The sequence below is a fragment of the Chiloscyllium plagiosum genome, unplaced genomic scaffold, assembly GCF_037043375.1.
Source record: "Chiloscyllium plagiosum isolate Xiang-an unplaced genomic scaffold, Cpla_swu_hap1 HiC_scaffold_9, whole genome shotgun sequence".
NCBI classification, from domain to species: Eukaryota; Metazoa; Chordata; class Chondrichthyes; order Orectolobiformes; family Hemiscylliidae; genus Chiloscyllium; species Chiloscyllium plagiosum.
This window is the reverse complement of record NW_028270147.1, coordinates 28,090,880-28,108,001: the sequence shown is the minus strand read 5'-3', so window position 1 is coordinate 28,108,001 and position 17,122 is coordinate 28,090,880. Positions and strand designations below refer to the sequence as shown.

The window sequence follows — 17,122 nt, the reverse complement described above, 5'->3', positions numbered from 1 at the left end:
GGTGAGGTGGGTAGCTTCATGTTAAAACATCAAATTGTCATGTGTTATGTAACTTTCTTAAGGAACACTGACTATCTCATCTGGAGTCAATGTAATAACATACAACACCCATCCCCCCGATTTTTCCTTTAAAAAACGGGACTCCTTTCCAATAAACATTACACATTTTTTTCTACAATTCGATAATATTTTGGTGAATATATGAAATTACCAGATCTATGCAGTTATCATGACTTATCTGTGCACCTTTACTCTGTGGGGTGCTGTCTGTCATCTCAGATTAATGTGTATTCCTGATGTTGGACTATTGCCCGAAACGTCGATTTTCCTGCTCCTCGGATGTTGCCTGACCTGCTGTGCTTTTCCGGCAGCATTCTAATCCTGATTCAGATTAATGTTCACTATTTGTTAGAGATGTGTGCTTATTTTCTAGCATGACGTCTGTGGATCTGAATTATCATTTTGCTTTGACTATGTGCGATTTGATTGTCACCTATTTCATTGTAGGACTCAACCATTGCACATTACAACATTGTATGACCTAGGGTGGACTCAATGACATAATATCTTTCCATGAACCCATGTCTGTATGAAAATCTCAAGCTCTCCTGTGTTGTAATTTAAGTTGGGACAGCTATTTGTGTTCTTGTTGATCATACTCTTGCACCATTTGGAACTGTCTGACAAACATTAGCACTTCCGTTGATGGTAAATCTTTACCTTGAGGATTTAGCATAGTTACCCCTAAATCATGGCAAATTGCTTTACATTTGACTTGCGTGGGTTTTACTGCATGAACAGTGCATTCTGTGAGGCTATTGGACTATTGAACAGACCATTTCCGGCACATCTTAAAGGCCATCGCCAGATGCAATTTGTTGTGGAACATTAAAGTTACTGAAGGTGATATGGAAAATAAAGAACATGAAAGCCTGGGAATGTTTAAAGCATAAAGAATGTTTAAACCATGGCAATCTGTGGTCTGTGGAAGGCAAGATGGGATAAGAATAGGGGAATGTTCTTACACCAATTAGCAGAGTAAGGTTAATGCTGAAAGGTCACCATAGCGAGATGAGATAACACAAGTAATAAAGCAAGTTTCTCTGTTAAGTGCTATTATGACAGGATTGGGACAGTAAATATTTGGGACATGACATTAAAATATGTTAGTTAGTTATAATTAATAGTTAGTAGAGTCAGCTTGAGACAGGAGATTATTGTAGCAGAATTAACAACAAACATCTAACCGTGACATTAGAATGACATTAAGTAGAATGTACAACTAAACAGATAAAGGGAACTAACATCACTGGTTTATTGTGTAGCTAGAGTGAGGTACTTTGATTAATATAGTTGGACATGCTGATAAGCTAACAGAAACATGATAAAAAAAATATAAAAATCCACGGCCCCTGAGGTTCATGGGTATTCGAGAATCTACATTCTCAGTGTCACGGTTTTTTGTTTGCAAATAAAAGACCTACTTCTTGAAGAACTCTCTGCGTCTCCTGATGATTCTCTATATTTTCTCCACAACAGTGGCAGTCAATCTGTCAAAGACTGTTGCACAATGTTATATTTGCTTTGTTGCGTAAAAGGAAATTTGGTGAAGTAGTCAGTTACCAGAACGTAATCATGCCCTTAAGGCATGAAAAATATCAGTGTGATCTCTGACTGGCACTACAACTCAAAAGAATCTCCTGTGGAGAGAGAGAGATGCTCTCACTTTTTGTGTTTGATGGTGTTGACATCTTTCACACAATTAGTTGATCAATATCTTTATTTATTCTGGGTCAATATATATTTCTTTACATGTGTCAATTTCTTGGGTTTTTATCTATTCCTATGTGATCAGTGTTTATACGGTCCTGTTAGATGGGACTTGATCGATGTTTTCAGGTCACCATCGATGATTATTGTTTTGATCTGTTTATTCACTAGTAGGTCTGAAGAAATATCTTTGTTTCCTGAGGGATTTGGAAATTTCCTAACAGCATCAGAAATAAACATTTGGGAATTTGGCTAGTTTTGTACTTCTGAAGCATACCCTTGGATCTTCACAAATAATCAATGAAGTCATTGTTCTCTAAATTCAAATCAATTCCAATGGTTTATCATCAACATGAACAATGAAGTCCTTGGAAAATTAATATGTATGAAACCATTTCCCCCATAAGCAAGAGCAAAAGTATCCCTTTCAATGTTGGAGTAAGGACCTTAGAACTGAACACACTCCTGGAATAGGCATGCTCCAAGACCTTTCCAATGTAGTCAATTGCAAATATGGCCAAATAATTAACATTTTGGAGAGACTGAAAAACATGCTGGTGATCTTCCTACTATCGTGTGTATGATATGTTTTTGCAGGGAAGATATTAAAGACAAAATACTTTGGTCACAATGTTCAAAATATAGAGACATAATAAGTTGAAGAACTCAGTATGCCTTTGTAATCATTTTTGCCATGTGGTGCATCTTCTATTCTGATAGGATCCAGTCTATTACTAGTTGAGAAGTAGTTTAAACAATAAATATTGTTTCCGCTCATGTTGACTTGATGCTCTTACTGTTGTAAGTAAGACCATATTTCAAGATTCAAGCTTGAGATGACCTGGGGTGGGAGGGGTGTGCAGTGAGAGAGAGACTCACTGAGATCCTTGTAGAGGGAGGAGGAGAACTTCTTCTAGGTCATCTCCTCTGCCATGAAACTCTTCAGCCACGTCCTGAAGCAGACCTGCTACTACAGCCAGATCTCCTTCCTCCACGCTTGCCTCCTACTTGTCCATCTTCATTCCTACCCATCCGCTCCACACTCCTCTCTGACCTATTACCTTCACGGCCATCTTCATCTATCTATCGCATTCCCAGCTAACATCCCCCCAGCTCCACCCTCCTTCCCATTTATCTCTCAACCCCCTTGCGCCACAAGCCTCATTCCTGATGAAGGGCTTATGCTTGAAACGTTAGTTCTCCTGCTCCTCAGATGCTGCCTTGACCGACTGTGGTTTTCCAGCACCTCATTTTTTGACTGATCTCCAGCATCTGCAGTCCTCACTTTCTCCTTATGGAGGTTTGTGATCTGCTCATTGGCTATCTTCTGTTATAAAGAGAAAATCTGATGATACAATCCATGTTATTGGAAAATATTCCTGGTTGATGGATAATACAAATGGTAATCTGGGGAAACAATATCTACCAAAAGACATTCTCAAAATTGTCAATTCATGTGGCTCCAGAGGAAGATAAATGGACAAATATCCATTCGTGGCCACAAGCTTGGAAAAACGATTGGCGTCTGAGAACTTGGAATTGAATTTTTGTAGGATAGGAATCTTGTATCAGAATCTCTTTAGTACAATATTTAGTTGAGTTGTATCTAACCACACATGTAGAATGCTAGCCTTCTTCAACACAGAAGTAATGGATTCGCAATAAAGAATACGGTGCTCAAATTGCTGGATGATATCAATTCCAGTTTTAGCTTCTCTCGAATATGAATGTTGTACTTCCAAGAAAGGCCTGTTATGGGTTAGGCATCATCTTTCAGAAGTAACACTATTGCTTTCAAAGTTGCCAATAACATCAAACCTTCGAGGAGAAAGTGAGGACTGTAGATGCTGGAGTTTTCAGCTCTGATACTTTTCCAGCAACACATTTTCAGCAATAACATCAAACCTACCTGGGAGGGTAAAGGATAATCAGATAATAAATACACTTGATATTACAGTCTGGATTCTTTAGTGTTGCAACCAACACATGTGTTACCTCATGGATTGTGATAATCTGTCAATCCACACAACAAAAGCAGAAATTGCTGAAGAAACTCGCCAGGAAAAGGAGCATCTGTGGAAAGAAAGCAGAGTTAATGTTTCAAGTCCAGTGACTCTTCATGAAAACTGAATCCATGTATACTGGTAAATCCATGATAGATGGGCGTGCTGTACCAATGATGCAACAGATTTCAGGTATGCATGCTAGGAATTTGAAGACAGATAACGTCAATGCATGGGATGTCAGACCCATTGTAAGCAATTTGTTTATTATATGTGGACTTACACCATGTTGTACCAGTTTCCTGAGTACCTCTTATGTAAGATGAATAACGGGATGATATTTGCACTTTCAGCAGTATCACTGTGGGCACACAGTGCAAGTTGCCATTCCTTTTGGGGTTCATTACTTGGATAGGAGACAAGGTTCAGCTTTTCTCACAGGGCATGCATGTGGTGTGTCAAGATAACTATGTGTACTATTTGTCTGCAGTCTGTAAACATGACTGAGCAGATTCATTTTGGAATGCATTGACATGCTTACTTAGAATGGATGGAATTTGGAAAAGTCCTTGGTATTGATTTTTGGTTGGCTGTTCTTCACATGCTCATCCTGTGAGGAATTGCATTATATTTTGGGTTTTCCCAGGTAATTGGATTTCTTACACATTTTATGCCAATGCCATATTGTAAGACATAATTTGCAATTGTAACTCAATGCTGGAGACTGTCTGACTAGCCACATCTCACCCAAGATTTGGATATTTTACTGAACCTGATGACCGCTGTAATAGTTGTCATAGAGTCAAGTACCTGAGGCTGTTGCTCAGCAGCTACAAATGCTTCAAAGTTGAGTCCTTCTTCTAGAAATATGTCAATGCATATTAGATTAGATTCCCTACAGAGTGGAAACAGGCCCTTCAGCCCAATAAGTCCACACCGACCCTCCGAAGAGTAACCCACCCAGACCCATTTTCCTCTGACTAATGTACCTAACACTATGGGCAATTTAACATGGCCAATTCACCTGACCTGCACATCTTTGGACTGTGGGAGGAAACCAGTGCACCCGGAGGAAACCCACGCAGACACAGGGAGAACATGCAAGTTCCACACAGACCAAGGTTGGAAATGAACCTGGGACCCTGGTGCTGTGAGGCAACAGTGCTAACCACTGAGCCACCGTGCTGCGGGTTTGTCTAGAAATGCCTTTCTGAAGAATTTAATGGGTTTGGAAGTAATGACGAGTTACTCAAGTCTTTCAACTAAGTTAGCTTTAACAAATTCACATCTGTACCTTTATGTCAATATTTGCCTTTTAATTGGCCAATTATTTTCCATAGCAATTGTTGGCATGGCATAAATTGAATCCTGTGTATCCTTGACTTGACTTGAACTTTGAATTGATCTTCAAATCTGGAATATTTGGTCAGGACTTTTGTTGTCATCATTAGCGATACTAGAGGATTTAACTCATCTTAATCATTCATTTCCCAACATGTTCGCAAACGATTTTGACTGCTTGTCTTTATGTATCAGCTAATTCTTGACCGAGGAAGTAAAGATTGATTCTTCCTTTAATAACTAAAGTTCTTACAGAATGTCAATGGATTGCCTTTCCATGTTTATGTGTTTGCTGTCCATCTTAATTGTGCTCTTTGTAGTCTTTAAAAATATCGGAGTAAAAACTATATCACCGTGTAGTCTTTTTAAAAGTTTGCTGTTGCACTTCTCTTTTTCTGTTGTATCAGCTTTAAACCTTGCAGGTTTTTGCTTGTGGGTAGTATTTGTGCCAAAATAAGAAAAAGTGATGACATCACATGTGCATTTTAAGTTTTTTAGCATCTTTGAAGCAAAATAGCAGAACCAAATTATGTCCAAAGAGAATGTCTTCTTCATGTTGAAGTTGTTTCTCTTCAGTGTTTTTATCTGTATTTTAGTACATTGTATCTGTCCTTCAGCATCTTTTAAAACTCCCTTACTCTCTTAAGATTAAGTAAGATTAACTGTGACTGCTTTTTTAAATAGAGAGTATGGTCTCAAATGTTTCTTCTTAATTGTTAACTTCATTGTTGATCTCAGGCAGATTATGAGAACTCCGGTGCTATTACCTTTTCAGTATTTAGTACCAAGTAGTTGTCTCTAACTAGTGGTCACCATTAATGTCTAGTGACCATTTGCTACTATCATGACATGACACTATGCTTTAGTTTCTTGTGTCAAGCACTACTACAAATATGCTATAGTCTGATCATTGTCCAATATGCTAGTTCACAATAAATATGTCAAAAAGATTGTTCTTGTTGATACAGATATATTGATGTTTATTAGAACACTAACCATTTACAATGGTATAATATCACAAACTTATGCAGAGCCTGGGTCCTGAGCTTACTGATGTTACTGTACATTATGTATACGTAACTGACTGAACGAACATTCAACACTGACTGTATTGCACTGAAAGAATGACTGAAGGCGAGGCAGGAGCATTATATGTCATGATGTCTTGTAGCTATCTTCAAAAATGCATTGCTTAGTCTGAAATCCAAACAATAATGCAACAGTAGTGCCATTGTCTATATCATATTAGGTATACACAGAGAAATTAGTGTATACTGTATATATTCATGTATAAGTCGACCTCATGTATAAGTCAACCCATTATTTTGGGCCAAAAAATCTTGCATTTTCCATATATCTTGTGTATAAGTCGACCCTACTCTATCACATTAAATCGCATTCATTCATTCATACTGAACTCTATTCATCACTCTCTGTTTACTATATTGCATCCCTATTCATTCATTCATAACTCTACTTATTGAACTTGGTTACTACAGCAGGTTTTGATTCATTCCTTCATTCAGACCGGTACTAAGTCTGTTGGTACTTATCACACTTTATTCACCATACATCCAAAAGTTAATATCGTTAAAAAGTGTAACATGAATTTCAGCCCCTCAAATCTTGTGCCTGTGTATTAGTTGACCCCCTAATTTCAGCTTTAAAAACATCTTCAAAATTCAACCTATGCATGAGTATATACAGCAAGTGACTGGTTCCAACTCGTTTTTAGAAATTTACTGCACCATGTACAAGTGAGGTGGAAAAATGGTTCTTTAATTAACAAAGAAAAAGCTTAGTTAAGTCTTTGCACATTATTGATAAACTGAGATAAGGATTCAAAGAAATTATTGGGATTTGCAACTGTAGTTAAAGCAACAGAAGACCACAAAGATCAGCACAAGTAATCTATTTAGTAATATACTTTTTCACTGAATATTACTGTCCACTTGACTGGATATTTTTATTCTTTGGCCAATGAGAACTGTTGTGAGAAAATATCTGGGGCTAAATCAGGAAGTAGGAGGTACGAATGGTTTGAAATGTCTGTTGTACTCATTGATCGATAATCAAAAGTTGTTGATAAATTCAAGCGACCAAAGAGATAGAACATGTCATCATAACTGACTAGCGATGTTGGGTGTTGTTGCTTCATGCTATTGATGTTAACCGACTGCACTGACAAGAACTGTTTATTCCCATTGATGTCATTTCCAAAACGTCCTTTATGATTCTTTGTGTCAGAGATCAGTGGACATACTCTTAATTGAGAATTCTGCAATGAGCTAGATCCGTCTCTCTTGTGACAGTTACTGTTTTCCTCAGGAAGAGATGACGAGTCTTGCAAATCTAAAATGACGTAATTCTGACTGGGGGTGTTGGAATTTTCAGTTTCATGATTTGGCATTCCTCTGTGTTGCTTGATGGTGGAGGATTCATTGAAGTGGTATTTCTGACAGGCATCCTCTTGCATTTCTACACATTTTATATTCTCACTTTCATTTACTTCAGAAATGATTTCCAGAACTGGAGGCAGGATCTCATCATCAACAACTTTGTCACAGGTAGGCTGCAAAGGCTGTGGACAGCAAATGAGACACATTTCCCAAATTGTATCTTTCCCAACCATTTGTGCAATGGAATCATAGAATCAAACAAACCCTACAGTGTGAAAAGAGGGCATTTGACCCATCGAGTCTGCACTGACCCTCTGAAGAGCACCCCACCCAAACCCAGACCCCCAACCTATATCAGTAATCCCATATTTAATATGGTTAACCTACCTATCCTGTACATCCCTGGACACTAAGGGACAATTGACCCTGCCCAATCCGCCTAACCTGTAGAGCTTTGGATTGTGGGAGGAAACTAGAGGGCTCAGCAGAAATCCACACAGGAAAAATGTGCAAACTCCATAAAGATAGTCGCTCGAAGCTGGAATCAGACCTGCGTCCCCGGCGCTGTGAGGCAGCAGTGCTAACCATTGAGTACTGTGCTACCCATGGGCTGATTGCTTATCAATAGGTCACTTAAGGGCGATTCTTCATGTTTACCAATGTTCAAGCTGGTGACTTGGCTGATGGTTACTCTTTAACATCCTTGAATTATTCAGACTAGTTATTCACTCTTACATTTTGAGAAGAAGTGGTGAGAAATGGACATTGGAAAGCAATATGCTTTTCCTTTTCCCTTGTGCATTAATAAGCTCTTGGAGCTGCCTGAATGCTGTAACATTTCTTGATCTTTCCTTTCTTTTGCCCAAGGATACCAAGGCCAGTTGGAAAGCTGGTTGTCAAACTGGCCTGGATTTGAGCTGCCAATTGAAAACAGTCCATGCTCTGGTGATCATTGTAGTAATAGACAAGCATTGGGCCAAATTTGTAAATCATGAAATCAATTAAGGGACTAGATTTGAAGAGGTAATTTTTATGGAATGTGACCTCTGTTGGCTAGATTAGACAGGTCAATCTGGAGACAAAATGTATTTTCTTCATACTCACTTCAGCTATATTGCTTACATCATAGACTAAAATAAGTGATAAAGTACTGATGGGGGATTAACATTTGTGGTCATTGTCCAGCTGCAAGTTCACCTGAGAGCTAAACTCTGACAAGATATTTATAAGGAGTCTTGTAGCTCACTAAGAAACCTTAGCTTTTATAAGACCTGCACTCCAGCGAAAACATCAATTCATGTAAGTAATTATAGGCCTTCTCTGAAATTGAAATAGTTCCAGGTTGTAAACCCTTTTTCTCTTCACCTATATTTCACCTATGTGAGTGTAGTTGTATGCGTGAGAGATGTCATACTTTAAACCTCCGAGGCAAGTATATGACATTAAATAATTTTTATTCTAAATTCACAAAAACTTTAACAGGGAAAAACAAGCAATTGGACAAAGCACTTGGAGGGCAAGAAAATATACTAATTAATACTTAAAAATACTTTAGTCACCAAAAAACACATAAATTCGGTCAATGCTAACACTTTATCAATGCACTCCAATATTCACTCCAAAAAATCTTATTGCAATTTTCTCTTGACTGGCATTTATTTATTTGTGTCAATCAAAATTTTGCCCAATTATAGAAGCTTAACCACAGTTGAAGTTAGGCTGTCAGATCTTTAATTGCCAGGTACATTCCTTTCTCTTATCTTGGTCAGAAGAGCTACATTGATAACTTTTATGTCCTCTGGCACAGTTCCCAAATGAAAAGAGGCTAGAAAAATAAACTGTTTTCATAGCATCTCCTATTTTATTCACTATTCTAGGATATGAGTCATAGGACTAAGTGCCTATGTAGTTGTAGTTCTTCTAATTTCTTTACCTATCAAGTACAAGTGATTTCGCTGGAACTAACATGTTTGCAGGATACACACATATAAGCAAATGAATTGGGAGCAGGAGTTGGCCAATTGGCTTCCCAAGCCTCTTCATGGCGGATTTAATTGTGGTCTCATCTCTACTTTCCTCTCTATGTCCCACATCTCCCTCCTTTGACTCCCTTGTCAATCAAGAATCTATCCAATTCATCTTTAAATGCATTCACCGAGCTTATTCTCAAATAGATTGCACATAATAATAGCCTTTTGAGAGAAAAGAATGTCTCCTCATCTCTGTCTTACCCTGCATTTTTAAACTATGTTTCCTCGTTCTTGTCAGTCTCACAAAGGAAAACATCTCCTCAGCATCTACTGTATTAAGACCTGTCAGAATCTTACAGACATCAATGAGATTACACTTTATTCTTCCAAACTCCAACCTGCATACAGACCAACTTGTCCAACTTCTGTACATATGGTAAGCCTTGCAACTCAAGATATCGTTGAGCAAATATTGTCTGGAATCATTTCCTAATGGGATATGCTCTTTCTTAAAGATGGACAGCAGCCACATAACCCAGAGATTTTTTTGTATGACCACAATGCCAGACCTAGATGACTGATCGAATGCTCAAAGCTCTGCTCCGTGGACGCTTGCAAATCAACATGCACATCTCAATCTGCATTTGAGAGACGTCAAATGATGACAGATGAAAATGGTGACAACATTAGTGTGTTAGTATGTGCCATCATGTGGCTACAACGGCTTGGAACAGGCACCAATACTCAAAACACCAACTCACAACCTAATAACCAGTTCATAAAAACCAAAAGAACTGTGGATACTGTAATTCAGAGGCAATAAAGGAAATTGCTCAAAAAGCTCAACAGGTCTGGCAGCATCTGTGGAGAGAACTTGGTTTTGATTGAGTGACAGTTCTGAAGAAGGGTCAATTGACCTGAAACGTTAATTTTGATTTTTCTACACAGATGTTGCCGGACCTGCTGAGCTTTCCAGCAATTCCTATTTTTGTTTCTGATAACCAGTTCATAGACTCATTCTCAAAGACTGGTCTCTTTCAGCCATGAGTAAAAATGGTGAACCATATGAAACAAACCCATCATGGATTTAATTTGCTGCATGTCTATAATACATAGGGAAGGATGCCAACAGTGATGTTTTCTTGCCTATCGTGGTTCTATCTAATTTCTTCATTTCTTTCTATTGTACCTAGTTTCATGTCTTCCTTGGTCACGACTGAAGAAAAATTCTTAATTGACATCCTCACCACCCTTTGTCATCTATTTCTTTCATACATCAGAAAGATAAAATGAAAATTATTTGCTACCCCTGGACCCCAGTTACACAATATTTCCCTGAAACCTTGGACAATGAGATTCTGATTTACTTTTCAACAGCTCCAAAGATGTGCTCTTATTACCAGTATTGTTTGTGTCATTGAATTATCACCTTACCTGGGAATATTTCTGAAAATCGTTGAGATATCCTTCCAGGAGCCGTTCCATGTTTGGAATCTGTGGCCAAAGCTTGTTCTTCACATTACTTACAAGGAAAGACCATGATTATTAAGAAGAGTTTGCATCTGTGGATAAAATTAACACCTCTGCACCCTTCCGGTACTATCATCTTCTGATTATTGAATATCTTTTGTTTGCGAAATATTCCCAAAATAATATATGTATACAGTGCCTTTAATGTGGTAAGACATTTTGCGATGCTTCACAGAAATGTTGTCAGGCAAGACTTGAAACGGAGCTACACAGAAATATTGGGACAAGTAACCAACATTTTGTTGAGAAGGTGGATTTTAAAGGACCTCTCAAAGAAGGGCAGAGAGAGAGGCTTAGGGAGAGAATTCCATAAAGCCTAGGTAGACAAACCCCGGTCAACATTAGCCACATGAAAAAAATTAGGATTACTCAAATAACCAGATTAGGAGCGGTACAACACAGATTTCTCAATGGGTTGTGAGGTTTGAGGAAGTTGCAGAGATAGGATAGGGAAGGACCACAGAGGGATTGGAAGACAAGGATAAGACTTTTAAATTTGAGGACTGGAGTCATTGCTCTTTTAAATTTGCAAACTCTATTTATATCAAATAACCCATAATACTAAAGGATCTGTGAGCATTGATTATTTCTCTTGTACTGCTAATACTTTCATTAACTGGATCTACCTCCACCATACTATTCCACTCAGTCCTAATGTTGCACCTATTAAAATGTATTTGATTGTTACAAGGTCTTTTAGAACTGAACATTTTTGTTCATGGTCAGACTGCAGTTTAGTGTTGGGTGCTTTATGTACATGGAGTATTACAACTCCTGGAACTGCATTCATTGTCTTGAGATGATTCATACTGTAGTCTCTCAATGGCAAGTATATCATTTCTTAAACGAGAAGTCCAAAACTGTGTGTAATACTCGAGAAGTTGTCTCAAGAAGTCCTGGTATAAATCCAGTAACACATCTCCACTTCTGAACTCAAATCCTCTTGCAATGAAGGCATTTGCCTTCCTAATTGTTTGCTGCATCTCCCTATCTGCTTTCATTGACTGTTGTACAAGAACACACAGATCCCTTTCTGCATCCACACTTCCCAATTTATCACCATTTAAATCATACTCTTCCTTTCTGTTTTTCACACCAAAGTATATAACTTCATATTGAGCCACATTGTACTTCATCTGCCATGTGTTTGCTCACTCACTCAACTTGTCTAAATCATCTTAATGCCTCCTCCAATACTACTCACAACTCCGAATGCCATCTAGTTTTATATCATCAGTTAACTTGAAAATATTGCATTTAACCTCATCCACATTATTTATATGTCTCGTGAATAGCTAGAACCAAGCAATGATCTTCATCACTGCCTGCCACTCAGATATATACCCATTTATTCCCACTCTCTGTTTCCTGTCTGTCAACTAATTCTCAGTCCATGCCAATATATTATCTCCTATACCATGTGCTTTAAGTTTACCCACTAGCCCACATAAGAGACGTTGCTTGAAAATCCAAATACTGTAAACCACATCCTCTCATTCTACTTTATCCTCAAATCCCTACATCTTCAAAATTTCCAATTGATTTGTTAATGATAAGTTACTAGGAGAAAGTTTACCTTTGATAAACCTTTGATGGGTTTACTGCTGATAAACCCATGCTGGCTTTGTCCAGTCTTGTTAATGCTTTCCAAATGTTCTCTTATCATATCCTTTATAATTGACTCTAGCATTTTCCTCACTACTAATGTAGGCTAACCGGGCCTGCAATTCTCTGTGTTTCTTTATACCTTCCTTCCTTTTAAGTAGTGGGGTTACATTAGCTACCCTCCAATCTGTAGGAATGGCATCAGAGTCTAAAGGATTTTGGAAGGTGACTACCAATGCTTGCAATATTTCCAGGGCCACTTCCTGTAGTAGATTTGGTTAAACATGTGATCTGGCCATCTTGGTGTCAGTTTCAATTTACAATTGCCTCCCAATGCAAACAGAGTGAGTGAAAAGAATGGGGTTAAGGGCAAATTATTTGCACCATTCAACAGTGGGGAACTTGATTTTGAAAAAATCCAATTCTTAGCTGCTAAGATGGCAAAGCTTTTGGCTGGATTATGCCAGCTCCAGGTTTCAAGTTGTTTGCTTGGTGAATGGGGTGCAATATGGCCCTATTGCCATCTGTTCAACTACTGACTGCACCAGCTTTAACAAATACTATTCAGCATGCAACCCCACACTTTACTTCCCTGCTGATGTTAGTAGCATTGGTGTGACATTTAATTTTGGAGAGAAGCTCATGAGTCTGATTGCTTTGTGCTAACACTATACACAATGTAATGTGAAGCCAAAGCCATTAGAAATGACATTCTCCTTTGTGGACGTATCACCATTTGCCAGAATATTGAAGATCACTTGATTGATGAAATCCTCAGGCACACTATTCATTCAATGTTCCAATGTAATTTCTAATTTCAATTTTTAATCCTATCTTTTGTAATCTCGTTAAAATACAAAATACTGTACTTAATCATATGATGTGGTGTGCAGAACCAAAAGTGTGTGAAATTGTTTTGTACGTACACTGTCCCTTGTTGCTTTGAAGAAAGATTAAGCAATGCAGTTTATTGAACTGTATGTACTTAGAAGCAGTGTTATTTACTATCCAAAGTTTTCTAACATTCTACTAATTGATCCAACTGACACCAGTGACTTCATGTTATGGCGCTCTGAATGATGCTTACCTGCAAAGATTATTACATTACCTGTAGACATTTGGAAAGATGAGATGGGACACAAAAAGTGCTATCACCAAAAGTAGTGTGACACCAACAACAAGGGACACTGCTGTCGGATCTGTCAGGAAAAGTGAGTTGAGTTAGACTGGAAAGGTTTTCTGTTCAAACAACACCTTTAATATCACAGAGTACTGCGTATGACAAATATATAAAATACTGTGTAATACATATTGTTATGTAGAAAGTACAGCAGCTATCATATATCAAAAGATCACAAACTGCAGAATGATTGACGACTTAATCTGTTCTTACTCACATTGAGCTGAGGGAAGAATGTTGGCCATAATACAGAAAATTCTGTGTTTAACTTTGAATACTGTTGTGGGATCTGTAACATCACCAACTCTGTAGCTATGCAAGTGTCAACTTAATTTAGTTGATGGCTAATTGCGTAGTAATTGAGAATTCACTCTGACGATTTGAGGAAAATCTTTTGATATGAATAGTTAGGATCTGGAGTGCACTATTTGACAGTATGGAGTAGACAGGTTCCATCAAGACATTCATAAATCAAATAGTTATGGGAAGAGAGCAGAGGAATTGTACTAAATAGATTGCTCATTTGGAGAACTGACACAAGATAAACTGAATAGCCTGTTTTGGTGCCTTAATGATTCTGTGATTCTCAGCTTCTTTGCACTGAAAGCAACGGGGAGGGTGTATGTATTGAAGTGTCTTTGTAAAACCTGAAAACTCTCTGAGATATATCCTTTGACATGGACAGAAAATCCACCCTTGGTTCCTCCTATCAGAATTTAAAAGCGCTGTCTAAAAGAAGTGGAATTTCAATTGGAACTGGGCTCTCACTCTTCAATGCATTGGTTTGAGTTTCAGCTTGAGTTCTGAAAAATAATCCTATTTGATCCAAACAGTTAATCTTTATTTCTTAATAGCTGTTGAGTATTTCCATAGCTAAAACAAAATATGCTTTATAAGTTTGGTGATCCTTCTGCGTAAACTTAGGAATAAAGGGCCCAAAAACCAAAACTAATAGGAATTCTTACTTGATTTATGCATTTCAGAACAAAAATATGCAATCTGGCAAAGGAGTCCTCTTAAGTATAAGCATCAGAGTTATATAATGCACAGAATATGTCTTGATAAATTGAGAATATATCGCACTTACTCATAGAACCTGGGATTGTAGCAGTGAAGGTGTCTGACCAGCTGCTCCAGTAACCTCTGTATTTGACTCCATTGGGTTTAGCTCTAAGTTGCATGTAATATGTTTTACTGTGCGGAAGATCCAAGACCTCACTGTGTAATGGCTTCTGGATAAGTAGTGTCTAGAAAGAAATAGCAAGAAATTCAAGGAATGGTCTAAAGCAGCCTTTATTTTCACTATCAGACACCAACGAGCAATTGAAATAGCACAAAACCACTAATATTTTCAAGATTGTTGCTTTCTACTTCAAAATATTTGTCTTGTTGGTATCATGGCTATATGTGCAAACTCACACACTATTGTGCTGTAAATTCAGATAAGTTCAGTGCTACTATCAATCGGCTATCTTCTTCAGGCTTAATGGAAGAACTGCCAACTTAAGTTATTCTTGTTTCGCCCTGGTGTTATCGCATAGAAATCGCTGAGTATTTGCTGGTATAGCCATCACTTTAGCCACAAGAATTAATTTTATTATGCAATCTTAGAATCCCTACAGTGTGTAAGTAGGCAAATTGGCCCATTGAGTCCACACTGACCCTCCTGAAGAGTATCTTACCCAGACCCACCACCACTCCCCTACCCTATCCATGTAACCTGCACTTCCCATGGCTAATCCATCTAGCCTGCACATCCCTAGACACAATGGGCAATTTAGCATGGTCAATCCACCTAGCTGCATATCTTTGGACTGTGGGAGGAAGCCAGAGCACCTGGGGGAACCCCACACAGTCACAGGGAGAATGTGCAAACTCCACGCAGACAGTCGCCGAGGGTGGAATCAAACCTGGGTCCTTGTTGCTGTGAGGCAGCAGTGCTAACCACTGAGTCACCATGCCACCCTGATTCACTGGAAAGTGCCAGGATGGGAGGGTGGGTTGTAGGGGGGCGTGGACCTGACCAGGTAGTCACGGAGGGAACGGTCTTTGCGGAAGGCGGAAAGGTGTGGGGAGGGAAATATATCCCTGGTGGTGGGGTCTGTTTGGAGGTGGCGAAAATATCGGCGAATGATTTGGTTTATGCGAAGGTTGGTAGGGTAGAAGGTGAGCACCAGGGGCGTTCTGTCCTTGTTATGGTTGGAGGGGTGGGGTCTGAGGGCAGAGGTGCGGGATGTAGACGAGATGCGTTGAAGGGCATCTTTAACCACGTGAGAAGGGAAATTGCGGTCTCTAAAGAAGGAGGCCATCTGGTGTGTTCTGTGGTGGAACTGGTCCTCCTGGGAGCAGATACGGCGGAGGCGGAGGAATTGAGAATACGGGATGGCATTTTTGCAAGAGGTAGGGTGGGAAGAGGTGTAATCCAGGTAGCTGTGGGAGTCGGTGGGTTTGTAAAAAATGTCAGTGTCAAGTCGGTCGTCATTAATGGAGATGGAGAGGTCCATGAAGGGGAGGGAGGTGTCAGAGATGGTCCAGGTAAATTTAAGGTCAGGGTGGAATGTGTTGGTGAAGTTGATGAATTGCTCAACCTCCTAGCGGGAGCACGAGGTGGCGCCAATGCAGTCATCAATGTAGCGGAGGAAGAGATGGGGAGTGGTGCCGGTGTAATTATGGAAGTTCAACTGCTCTACGTAGCCAACAAAGAGACAGGCAAAGCTGGGGCCCATACGTGTGCCCATGGCTACCCCTTTGGTCTGGAGGAAGTGGGAGGATTCAAAGGAGAAATTGTTAAGGGTGAGGACCAGTTCGGCCAAACGAATGAGAGTGTTGGTGGAAGGGTACTGTTGGGGACGTCTGGAGAGGAAAGAAATGGAGGGCTCAGAGGCCCTGGTCATTGTGGATGGAGGTGTAGAGGGTTGGATATCCATGATGAAGATGAGGCGTTGGGGGCCAGGGAAACGGAAGTCTTGGAGGATGTGGAGGGCGTGGGTGGTGTCTCGAACATATGTGGGAGTTCCTGGACTAGGGGGGGATAAGACAGTGTCGAGGTAGGCAGAGATGAGTTCAGTGGGGCAGGAGCATGCTGAGACAATGGGTTGGCCAGGGTGGTCAGGCTTGTGGATCTTGGGAAGGAGATAGAACCGGGCAGTGCGGGGTTCCCGGACTATGAGGTTGGAAGCTGTGGGTGGGAGATCTCCTGAGGTGATGAGGTTCTGTATGGTCTGGGAGATAATGGTTTGGTGATGGGAGGTGGGGTCATGGTCGAGGGGGCAGTAGGAAGAGGTGTCTTCGAGTTGATGTTTGGCTTCAGCGGTGTAGAGATCA

The 17,122-nt window shown here is 39.5% G+C and overlaps 1 protein-coding gene across 1 annotated transcript in view; it reads right to left on the bottom strand.

Moving 5' to 3' along the window:
• Positions 1–6,075: 6,075 nt before the first annotated feature.
• The window catches only part of mpl (MPL proto-oncogene, thrombopoietin receptor), a 32,225-nt gene continuing 21,178 nt past the window's right edge, over positions 6,076–17,122 (bottom strand). The window contains exons 9-12 of the mRNA XM_087990266.1: positions 14,886–15,045; positions 13,727–13,817; positions 10,918–11,005; positions 6,076–7,695 (exon numbers count right to left, since the gene is read on the bottom strand). Coding sequence (XP_087846392.1) covers positions 7,081–7,695; positions 10,918–11,005; positions 13,727–13,817; positions 14,886–15,045 — 954 coding nt within the window. The 3' untranslated portion in view covers positions 6,076–7,080. The remainder of the gene's footprint in view (positions 7,696–10,917; positions 11,006–13,726; positions 13,818–14,885; positions 15,046–17,122) is intronic.